Source organism: Chenopodium quinoa, unplaced genomic scaffold (assembly GCF_001683475.1).
Source record: "Chenopodium quinoa cultivar QQ74 unplaced genomic scaffold, ASM168347v1, whole genome shotgun sequence".
NCBI classification, from domain to species: domain Eukaryota; kingdom Viridiplantae; phylum Streptophyta; class Magnoliopsida; order Caryophyllales; family Amaranthaceae; genus Chenopodium; species Chenopodium quinoa.
Genome location: NW_018743613.1, coordinates 203,254 through 215,902, shown reverse-complemented (window position 1 = coordinate 215,902; position 12,649 = coordinate 203,254). Strand labels below are relative to the sequence as shown.

Sequence of the window (12,649 nt, the reverse complement as noted above, 5' to 3'; positions counted from 1 at the left end):
TAATCTTATGTGCAATACAAATATACATCGTATTCTACACTGCTACTCTGAGGATGTTTTATAAATAACTTTATCCGTTTAACAATTGTGAATGAAAATCATTTGTTATTATAACCAAATAGTTATACAAACATACAAAAATAAAATAAAATACATGCACAAAACGAAAGTTTAGGGCCCATTTTTAGTTTTTTAGTTTTTTGTTTTTAAGACCTATATAAATAAAATTAATCAAACTCCTTAGAATCATCATAATTTTGAAAAGTAATAACAAAAAGATGAGGTCCAGGCTCATCACATATTCACATGGCATAAATTAATTGGTTTATCCGGCCATCATCAACTGTGAGCCCACTTTTAATAAAAAGTTTTTTTATTTATGAAAACGATAAATAAAAATGGTTTGTCTTAAAGATAAACTTGTATTTTTTGAAAAAAAAGGACGATGTTGTATTATTATATTATGTGATTAATGTTGTAAATTTTAACCTCTTTTATTTTACAATTATATTGTATTTTTTTTTATTGGTTTTAGTGAATATTTCAAACATTCAACTTTGTTATAAACTCACTGTTCTTGAATGCTCACTCAATTTTTGTAAACACATGTTATATTCTATATTGGCACCCACGTATTACAAGCGAATTGTTACTATTCGAAATAAAAAAAAACTAAAAAAAATCCTCAAACCGCAATATAAGATGACTTTTAACCTCTCTCCCTCCTCATTCTCTTAACCGCTACTACCATATATCCAATCACAGCCTCCACAACTATGCCACCCGTGTCAGATCCGTAGCCAATTCTAGCGTGAAGAATAAAAGGAACATAATGAATATTTAACGTGGAAAAACAATAAAGCATGGGAATATTATAATTAGACAGCGAGTAACAAACAAACATCTGTATAACATTCAAAAACGAAACATATGAAGGTAAATGATGAGTAGTTGAACCTGCCTCTTAATTACAATAGATTGAGATTGATCAATATAGGAGAAGGAAAAAACTTACAGGGTATTTTTGAATGCAAAGTTCGAAATATAAGTGTCAACTAACTATTTATTTATTCGATTTGATTTTGACAAATTTCAAACTAGATTCCATTTAACTATTTTGGTTAACAACTTAACATAAGAAGTTAAACTCAATATATTACTACATTTTTTATCAATCAAAATCCACTTATGGTATTAGCCACACTCTGAATAGTCATTGGTGTCGGGCAAAGGTCACAATATTTTACAGAGAAGCCCTTGAGCGAGTGGGATACATCTTGAGGAAGTACAAATGTAGTATTGTTATGTATTTGCAAATATGTAACAAACATTTAAATATTGTGAAAGCACATGAAAGGGAGAGAAAAAGATGTGGGAGAAAAGATTAGAGAGGTAGGTTGGTGGACCCCACCAATTTTCGATTAGATTGTCATCATGTGATGGGGACCACACTCAAATTATACCATTAGAAGCTAATACATGCAATACCATTGGATATTCAGTAGTCATTATTTTTATGCATTCAGTGGTATTATTTGATCACCCAATGATACTACTCTAAATTCAGGATATACATTTGCCCCACGTATACACGAAATTACTTAAAAGCTCCTTGTTATGCACCGACAAATGCAGTTTTATATTCATTTTAAAACGCCTCCATCTCAACATGCAAGGAAGGGCAACTTAGTAAAATCGACAATTTTTGTAGGAGTATCGTATGTAGAGATTAGAGATATACCGTTTTCTTTTAGTGGGTTCAATATTATCTAAGATGTTTAATTGTGCGCAATATTATGTAAGATATCTACTTGCGCCCACATGTGAGTAATTTCATGGCTAACCGAAAAAAGATAATTAGTATTGACGACTCAATATTTTGGCTTTAATAGCATGTTAAATTTGATAAATTAGAAAATAATCGGGGAAAATTGATAAGATGAAGGAGACTTCATTCAACTTACGATCCCAAAAAAGATTTATTACTAAAATCAACTGTGATATGAGTAACTCCTCTATTTAAAGACTTGTAATTAGGCAATTACCTTTTTATCAACCAAACAAAAAGTACTCTCTTCCACTTTATTTTTCAAGTATTTTATTGTAATACACTAACACCCCAGGTTAACATGAGCCCACTAGTAGATATTGTCCTCTCTGGGCTTTAGCTCGCAAGGATTTGCTTTGATGTAGGACAAAAATTCCTACCCAAAAGGCCTCTACTAGGTTAAGGTATCAACCCCCATGTGAGAACGAAACCTTCTTTGCATGGGGTTTTGTAATCCCCCACAAATTTGTGAAATTAATAATTATATTTTATTGTAATTATGCGAATATATTTATTAATATGTATTTGTATAAGTTATTTTTATATAATTTAAGCAATGATTTATGTATATTTTATGAGATATACTCAAATGAGAAATTATTTCATTTTACTAATCTATTTCGACTAACTATTCTTACGTCCTAAACCCACTAATTTGAGCCCAAGTAAGAATCCTAATCCTACTAAAATTAAGAAAACCCATTAACCACATTAAAGCCCTTAAACCAATCATTTGAGTCCCCACTAAATCCACAAAATTCCCTAAATATTACTCCTACTCTATTGATTCACGCACATTAGAAAGAAAAAAAAATCTCCTTGCTTCCTCTATATATTCACGTACACTCGATCGGAAGAAAAAAAAAATGATGCACTGTACACTGTTGTTGCTGGCAACGCACCACCACCACTGATGACCACCGCGCCGCCCAAGCCACCTCCGACCACCATCGCACACCCAGCCATCAAGAGGACTTCATAGAAGGTGATTTTTGGTTGGTAAAGTTGTCTACCAATTTGTTTAATCAAGATACATACAAGGATACGAAAAACCTTGACTTTAGGAGCATGTTTAAGGACTTGGAAAATTTAGAATCATGTTAAGAAACTTGTAGATTGGTTGAAATTGTTTGGTAGTGAGTTTGATTGATGATTAAGGTGATGATTGGTTTGATTCATCTTTGAGAAATACGTATTGATTTATCTTGTAAGTATTATTTATGCATTAACTTGCAAGATGAGTTAAGAGGCGAAGGTACGTAAATATGTGGAATGAACTATCTCATTACTCGTTCATGTTTATTGAAATGGAATGAGTAAAGGGAAAATTAAAGTCTTATAAGGCGAGGTTGAGGATTTGAGGTGCCTTATGCACTTAAGGTGTTTATACACCGAGGTAGTTAAAGGATTCAATAATAAATATTGTTTGTCACTAATAAATCAAGAATTGAATTGGAAACTTGAATTTCTTGAATGATTGATGTTTGATTGATTGTATTGTTTTGCATTTGAGTCATCACCAAGTTTAAACCTGTAAATCACGTAAAGTGCAAGATAGATGAACAATAAAACTCTGGATTTGTGCACATCTAGAGTAATGACAAACAGGGGTTGGGGTACGCGGGGTATTAGCCGTGCATTTTTCTAGAGGCCGTCTGATCTACGAGTCTCTTGTTTTTAAATACTTTTTAAAACTATAAGGAGTGAGATGAGATCTCATACTAGCTATGGCCACGAAGTCGCGCCCGTCTGCAATTGGATGCATGTTTATTGATGTTTCCGAAAGGAGGCATAGGGTTTTTCTTTTGTTGATGTTCCGAAATGGAGTATGGGGAGACAACCTTGTCTATTGCTTAATCCAATCAATGAATGTAATGAAATGAATTATTGTTAGTAATTAGTGAAGTCTTAATAATGTTAACAGTTGAGGCATGTGTTTGAGTCAATAATTAAATTGTGTGTGCTGATTGATTATTAGTAACATGCTAGGGATTCTTTGTTACATTTTGTAGCTTGTATGTACTCAGCGTTGCTGATTGCGTGCTTTTGTGTGTCTTTTTCCTGGTCATGGCCTTCGCCTTTCAATGACCCTGTAATGATCCAATTTTTACACTTGTAATATTGGGGAGCAGATTAATCACACGTGTTTACATAGTTTGGACTTGCATCAAGGTGGTGGGATTTTGAGTGGAGTGTTGGTTATGATCACAGTTTATTACATTTCATAAGTTTGAATTTATTTCAACTCTGGTTTGATTTATTTACTACTTTTGTTAGGTTTTGAATAAGGGCCTTAATGGTGCCAACTTGTAAGACTTAATTTGGTTTTGTTCATTGGTTTTGAAACTTATTTATAACTGAGTTGGTTTTTCCGCTGCTAAATTCTGAATCAGCCTTAACGTTTGAACACGTGGCCGTAATATGTCAGTAATTCTCTTGGATTTTATTAAAGGTATTAACAGGTTTAAAGAGAAAATTATTGGGGTGTTACAGGGTTGATACCTCAACCTAGTAGAAGCCTTTTGGGTAGGATTTCTTATCCTGCACCAAAGCAAATCCTTGCGGGCTAGGGTCTAGAGAGGACAATATCTACTAGTGGGCTCATGTTAACTTGGAGTGTTAAAGATGGTATCAGAGCTAGAGCCCATTTGGGTGTCCTATTGTGCCTTTGGGGCGCAGGCTCCTTAAAGGAGAGGAGAAGGTGTCTATTGCGCTCCCACATTGGAAGTTGAGGAGAACGAAGCCTTTTTTACATGGGGGTTGATACCTCAACCTAGTAGAGGCGTTTTGGGTATGACTTATTGTCTTGCACCAAAGAAAATCCTTGTGGGTTAGGGTCCATATACGACAATATCTACTAGTGGGCTCATGTTAACTTAGGGTGTTAAATATGGTGTTATATCCGGGGCCCATTTCAATGTCCTCTTGTGCCTTCGGGACAAAGGCTCCTTAAAGGAGTAGAGAAGGTGCCCATGTCGCTCCCACATTGGAAGTTAAGGAGAACGAAGCCTTCTTTACATGGGGGTTGATACCTCAATCGAGTAGAGGCCTTTTGGGTAGGATTTCTTGTCTTGCACCAAAGCAAATCCTTGCAGATTAGGGCCTAGTGAGGACAATATCTACTAGTGGACTCAAGTTAACCTCAGTTGTTACATTTATTGTCAACAAAACAAGCACATACTCTTACAGAATATGTAAAAGGAACCAGAGGGAGTGAAGACAAAATCATCCGTAATACAACAATTTATTCTATACATACAATAAACGGTTTTTTCACTATATACCCCTGAGTTATTTATTTAATTATTATATACCCTTGAATTTTTTTAATTCACCATATACCCCTGAGTTGTTACAAAAATTTACCATATACCCCTAATGACAACAAGATGAGTGAAATTTGGTTAATTATGAATCGAAACCACCTTAGAACTCCCCCCATCCCCGAAACCACTCCCCTCCTTTCTCGAACCCCCGAAACCACTCCAAATCTCCATAACCATATTCGTACGATTGATTTTGAAGATGAGAAAAGAAAATTTAGGGTGGTTTTGGGGGTGGGAAAAAGGATTGTGGGTGGTTTTGGGGGTTTATTTAGGGTGGTTTCGGGTCATAATTAACCTTAATGACTGACGAAGTTAACAATCATTAGTTATCAAGGGTATATAGTGTATTTTTGTGAAAACTCGGGAGTATATGATGAATTTAAAAAAATTCAGGGGTCTATGGTGAATAAACAAAAAAACTCAGGAGTATATGGTAAAAAAACCGTATAATAAAATTCACTATTTTTTTTAAAATTCATGTGTTATTGTAACAATATCTCAATTAACAAATCAACACAAATATGTATGATTTTAATGTAATACCATGGTTTCATATTAGGTACAACAACGAAGGGTTGCACAAGATGCTAGGCAAAAAATATTAAGGAGTGATTAGTAAAAGAAAAGACATGTGATTAAGGATAGGAGAAAGAAAGTGGGGATGATTATTTAATTAAAAAGCTTAACCAACACCCACCCAACACCACCACTATAGCGCCACCTCCGCTTTGAGCCCCCTTTTCCACACCCTATGTCGTGACCTTAGCGGCCCGAATGCAAGAAAATACAAGTTTGTCAATATAAGAAACATTCCATGTATTTCAAAGGGGCAAGTTTGTCATTTTTAGTCAATAAATTGGGCAGATAGTGTAATTTTGCCTAGTAAATCAATGAATTAAAGCCAAAATAGAATAACTTTAATGGAGAACCGAAGAGATACCATGGAGAAACGAAAAATTCAATATAATGGAGAAACCGAACATGGCATGGGGCTCCAAATCTTCAATGGAGGAGGATGATACTACCCCTACCATTTAGAGATAACCATGCCCTTTTTTTCTCCCTTATTTCTCAGGGTTTTCGTTTAATTCGGCGGAAACATGGTAGATCCGTTTCAATTTATGCTTATATTGCAAAAGCTAGCAACTTAAACAAGAGAACTAAGAATGAAAATATTAAGGTAAAATAAACATTAATTGCACCGACCGACGCATGATTTTGACATGCATTTCAAAATTAACATATTTATGTTATATATTAAATAGTTATCTAACGCCCCGGGGTGCTCGTTGGCAAGACTCCAATATGTAATTTTTTATAATTTTTACTTATTGATAACTAAAGGTATTTGTGATTGAGGCAAAGTGATAATCGTGAAATGAAAAGTGTTACAAATAAAATAAACAAAAACGGAATAATAATAATAATAATAATGTTATTATTATTATTATTATTACAAAAACCTACAAAGTCAAACAATTTACAAGAAATTAGTGGGGAGCCGAGACACAATTTGGGCCCCCACTCCTCTAGCTATAGCGAACCCGATCCTGCTGAAGATGTGAGTAGCAGCACGAGCACCAATATCCCGAGTCTTAGCGAATGCCTGAACCCGCTTTAGCAACGCAACAACATTATTATTATTATTATTATTATTGTTATTATTATATTATTATTATTATTATTATTATTAATGGTTGAACTTAAACATTGACAATATCATTAAAACTTATGACTCTTAACTTATCTTACTTGAATTAATTCAAATTTAAGCTGTGTTTTCTTCACCTTACAAAATTTTGTAAAAATAAATTTCAGTTTTGCAAAAATAATTTAAGTCTAGTTCAATAAAAGATCAACAATTATAAAGAAGAAATATAATAGAGAAGTAAAATAATTTTCATTCAGTAATTTTTTTTTTTCAAATTTCAGTAAAAATAAAGTCAAGTAAACCGGACTTTACTAGCCTAAAATATTTGAATTTATACAGAAAATAAAGCTTAAAAAAAAAAAAACCGAAGGCCGAGTTGAACCAAACAAAACATTGGGAGGGGTGGAGGTTTGGATTCTTCGCAAAACAAAAAAGAGACGTAAAGGACGGTAGGCCCAATGCGACGACTGCCGACTGGAAAGTGGTGTCATCCATTCACATGCGCTCCATTACCATTCGTCTGCTTATTCACTAGTCACTCATAACCACTTAATAAAACTTTTTTTGAATTTTTTGTTAAAAAAAATAGATGAAATTGATAAAAGGATAATAAGCATTTTAAAGAAGACCTTAAATTAATGATGGTAGTACATTTTCTCTTTAACAAACCCACCCCCATTTTAACAACAATCTAAATAACAACAATCTAAAGCAAACTTTATTGACAAATGGGCAGCAATTTTTCCTAACCCCCAAAAGAAAAAGGTCGCTCCAAAAGAGAGAATGGAAAAGTAAATTGAAAAGAATATATTAACAAAGAAACAAGCACTTAAACAGAGGATTGACTGCAAAACTAAAAAACCCAATTTATGGAATGCTACTTACTACAAATTGATTACAAATACTATGAACTACTAGAATTGAAAGCAGACCAGCTCCTTGTGAGTTCAGTGAAAAGAAAGAAACGCTGCATCCTCCCCATTACACTTACATGGAGGAGAAGTTTCAAAACCAATACCAGTTGCAATGAAAAATAAATTACACAATCACGTCATATTCAATAACTACACCCAAAAACCAAATTCTACATGCACCACTGACCACCCTACATTCAAAATTCAAGGGAGGATAGGACATCCATAATGGAATGGACGGAAAAAAAAAAAAACGAGAGACAGAGAGAAAGAGAAGAGATTACGGTACAAACACCAAGATCGATCGAATATTACAGAATAACATATGATGAGAGAAGGGGGCCAATCCCTTTGGGGTGCCTTTGCCTCCGCAATGATTTTTTTTTCTTTTTTTTTTTCTTCGGGGGAGGGGGGGGGGGGATTAATTGATTTTAAGGTTAATAATATTGTACTCTACTCTGCAGTATTTTTGGTAATGTTCTATTAGACGCTAAGGGCATTTGGAATTTTTGCCAGGACCTCCATAATAAAAGTAATGACCCCAATCACCGTTATTGCCGGTTTGAACATCATAACAGTTGGACTGCTCAGTGAAGGTACCAATATCTTTGGGAGCCTTGAGGTTGTTAGATTCATCAACCACCTGTATGTTTCTAAAGTAACTTGCTTTGCCAAAGCCTTCCTCTGGGAAACGGCCGCTCCCCATTTGAGTGGACGTATGCTGCCCATCTGGTTCGGAGTTTACCACTTCCCCTCCCCATTCTATCATTGAAGCACTATCCGCCAAATACGAGAACAAGAATGATGGCCAGTACCCCAGTACGTAGTCGTTTCCAAACTGCATCCACCAGTTCCCTTCCTTTGGATCCTAGAACCAACACATATCCATTAAACCGAATTCCGTCATAAGTGATACACAATATAATATAATAATACAGCTAAAGCTACGAGTATTATGGTAATGGTAATTTCATACGCCTTCATGGTCAACATCAAATCAAATCAAGTAGAGAGCTAGTCCTCCTAATCAATAACACAAGGAAAGCAAAGACAATATATGGTGGTAGTTCCTCTTAGCATGGCCATCCCACTCCCACCCAACCACCCACCCATTAGTCCCACCATTTCCTTCAAAAATGAGAGGGCACCACAGGCAAAAATATAGTAAGTCAAAAGAGAACTTGTATTGTTTTACAACTCCCATTATTCACAGTTAACACTGCATGTGATCATCTTTTGTCCTCATTTTTGGCTCAAAACTCAAAAGGCTAATATGAATAGCTTTTCATTGTCCTCATTCTTGATTGACATGAGAGAGGACAATTAGGAGTGATGGCAGGGGTCCCGCACAGGGAAAAAAATTATATAAATGGCCCCAGTTGTATTTTAATACAGAAGGCCATTTTTAATAATTTTTACTCCATAAACATTTGGAAATCAATATGAAAGATTCTCACTACAACATTTCTTACTCCTTCGCATCTGATCCACAGACCACAGCCTTGTCCCTTTCTCCCTCTCCTTAATATCTTCATTATTTAATAGTAACACATACAAATGATTAATTATTCCATTAATCCTAAAATAATACTGAAGGATACGAACACCTTTTTTCCCTTCATTTATAATTCAAGAGGGAATAACTCTTTAATTGGAAAAATGGAAAGCCATTGGAAATGCCTCCTTTATGACATCAAAAGCCATTGATTTCTTAGAATTTTATAATAAAAAACTACTACTAAGACAGTAATGTGTCCATGCTAAATTATTGCTACCATGTAAAGGTATAAGTAAACAGTATGAGCATATCACAACTAATAAGAGATTGAGTGGAGATTTTGGAATTTACCTTCCAGACGAGGATACTGATGTCATATTGGGAACTACGGAACCCAGAGACAGGAGAGATGCTTGCGCCCATTGCTATCTCGCTGTTAATTTGTATGAATCCTGAGCATAGGAGGTTGTAGCAACCCGTGGCCTGATATGCGTCACTCTGAATAATTTTAATTTTTTAAGAATAGAAAAGTTAGTTTGTATGGAGCACTTAGTATGGATTATGGAAGTATACAATATGTAATACGATGCCCTTGCAAATCACAATTAGACAATAAAAAATTAGTACTGTTACAAGAATTGAAGGTGAAGGTGGACGTGTGCAACATGAAAACAAGGAGGGAGTGACTAGTGAGAAAAAGGTTTTACCGTCCAGTATGTGAAAAGCCTGGTGTTATTATCTCCGTAAAGATCAGGGCTCACCTATTTCCACATCCATTCACACAACAACATAAGAAAAAGTTGAAAGAAACAGTGTTGAGGATCGGTGATTCATATAATAGATACCTGCCAACCAGCTTCAATACTATTAAGATCTTCACCAAAGGAGCCTCCCAAAATCCAGATTTGAGACAAGCTAAACTCGTTGGGCTGCTGAATTTTAGGTTCCCAAACGTTTATGGTTGCCTTTGCTCCGTAATACTTGTCTCCTTCAACATATGCAATTGCATGCTGTTAACCAAGTCAAATAAAATTAAGAATTAAGAAATAAAAAAGAAGAGACAGAAATCAATATATTTATTTAAGAAAAAAGAGTGCAATGTAGACATGTAGTATAGCAGCAGTAATAGAATTAAAAAGATGGAAGGAAGAAGAGACCTGGTGGCCGCTTTCGTTGACAAGGTCGGGATCTGGAGACCTGGGCTTGGCAAAGCGGTGATACTTCTTCCTTCCATATCTCTTAGCAGAACTGGCCCTTAATACATCATCCTCCTTGGTTCTCCTAATGGGGATAGTACCCTCAGGACATTTACCACTGGCGTGCCACAGCTGAGTGATTGGATTGCTTCGCGGTTCAGTTCTAGAATTAATATTGACCTTGCTCTCACCAAAAAGCCCTTCAGGATGGTAATTAGGCCTCATCTGTAATAAAACCCAGCAACACCCGCAAAGTGAACAACACAAACCAAAAAATAAACCCAACAACACCCGCAAAGTGAACAACACAAACCAAAAAATAAACACACCAAAACCCGCACAGTGAACATCACGAACCCATATACAAAGGGGGAGAAATGTAAGTAACATACCTGAATGGTATGGTTCTTGAGGAAAGGATGATCAAAGGCTGGCTGATGATTCATGTGAACACAGTCAATGATATCACCATCTGGGCTCTGCAAATTGCAAGACATGCACCCTTGTTCAAATTTCACACATTATGCTCAACCATTTACTATACTAAATCACCAATGATTCCATATCAAAATGTAGGATTACAACTATGGCAGGGAAAATAGATGACAGCTTTACCAACAGTAACTCACTGTACTGAGGAAATATTTTTTTAGACCTGAAAACCTAACAATTCAACGAATATTATTTTCTTTGGGTGGAAAAGGGAAAGAAAGAAAGAAAAAAAAAAAAAAGGACCAAGCAAAAAAGGCGTTTCATTTTCGGCATTTCAAAATATTCCTCAAAAAACAAGACACCATAAACAAAATTTAAAATCCATAGCTATTTGCAGCAAACAGCTCCATCTACAAGTGTATTTTCCCAACATTAAAAAAAAGGAATGTTAACACATGAATTCACTTAAAAGAGTAGATTATCCCAACACAATTAAATAAATTAAATGGAAAGAAAAGGAGAGAGAAAAAACCTGAATGGTTTTGACAGGAGGTTTATTCAAACGGTTGAGATGCTTCTGGACCTGAAATTTCTGGCGAGAAGATGAATGCAATCTGGCTGCGGAAACTAGAGAAACGAAAAGGCACAACCACAAGAACGCAAGTCCGCCTAATTTAACACCCATTCTCATCACTGCTGAAATCAGTTTTGCTGAGGATTGAGGAGAGAGAGAGAGATCGATTCCCAGTTAATCAGTCACCCATTAAAAATAGGGAAATCTACAGTTAGATTTGAATTGAAAAAGAAACGGCTTAGCACATCCAAACCAAACCTCCCCCAATTCAACGCTGCTTCCCTGTCTCGAACCCCACCCGTCTTCTTTCTCTCTCCTCTCTTTTTTGAGTACTCACCTTTTTTGAGGGTAAGAGAGAGAGATTGAGCGAGTGTGTGTGTGTGTTTTTGAGTGTGTGTGTGTTTTTGAGTGTGTGCGTGAGATATAGAGAGAGACAGTGTGGAGGTGGGGGATTTTACACTTTTTTTTTTTTTCACAAAACTCCAATAAACGGATGTCCTTTTCTATTCCATCTATTTACTTCAATTTTATTGCCATATACTCTACGGATTTTTTTCGTACTCGTATCACTTTACTTAATTTTGAAATACGGAGTAACTTAACTTCGTAGCCTGCTTGGTGATTATTAGTTTATTACTCACTCCAACGACTTCTATTAACTATTTACTAAAATAACACGTGTCTGACGTCATCACTGTCCACATGTCATTCCCATAATAAAAAATTTCCCGCTTAAATGCAAGGATGATGTCATTTTTTTTTGTGGAGCTATCATATTTAATAATTTTGAAATTTAAATATTAGAAGCTTCCACATTTAAAAAATGAAATAATTTTAAGTAGCACACTAATAAATAGACTCCTACATTGAAATATGTATTAGGCGGCGTTGAACAGGAATTGTATCATAATTTTAATGAAAATCTAAAATTTTAAAAGTACAGATATTTTTGTACAAGGTGCATAATTCTTATTTATATTTATCTATTTTTAAAAAAATGTACGTACAAATTATAAAAATAGATTTGTATATAAATCGTGCATCGCACGGGTTCTAACCTAATTACAACTATTCCCCCTTTCTATTTTAACCCACCTGTTAGTTTTGGGAAATTTTCAATGATACTCATCAATTTTTTATTTTATTTTTTTCTCAGTGGTAAACACTAAAATATCAAATTGTCTTTTTTTTTAAACACCCACACAGAGCGGCTAACTTTCATCCATAGAG

At 35.0% G+C, this 12,649-nt stretch overlaps 1 protein-coding gene across 1 annotated transcript; it reads right to left on the bottom strand.

Moving 5' to 3' along the window:
- Positions 1–7,646: 7,646 nt before the first annotated feature.
- Positions 7,647–11,835, bottom strand: LOC110682898. The gene is made up of 7 exons (XM_021859247.1): positions 11,378–11,835; positions 10,806–10,892; positions 10,375–10,638; positions 10,063–10,227; positions 9,925–9,978; positions 9,569–9,715; positions 7,647–8,587 (listed from the first exon to the last, which is right to left on the bottom strand). The coding sequence occupies exons 1-7, from the start codon at positions 11,534–11,536 to the stop codon at positions 8,210–8,212; spliced, it is 1,254 nt and encodes a 417-aa protein (XP_021714939.1). The 5' UTR covers positions 11,537–11,835; the 3' UTR covers positions 7,647–8,209.
- Positions 11,836–12,649: the final 814 nt, after the last annotated feature.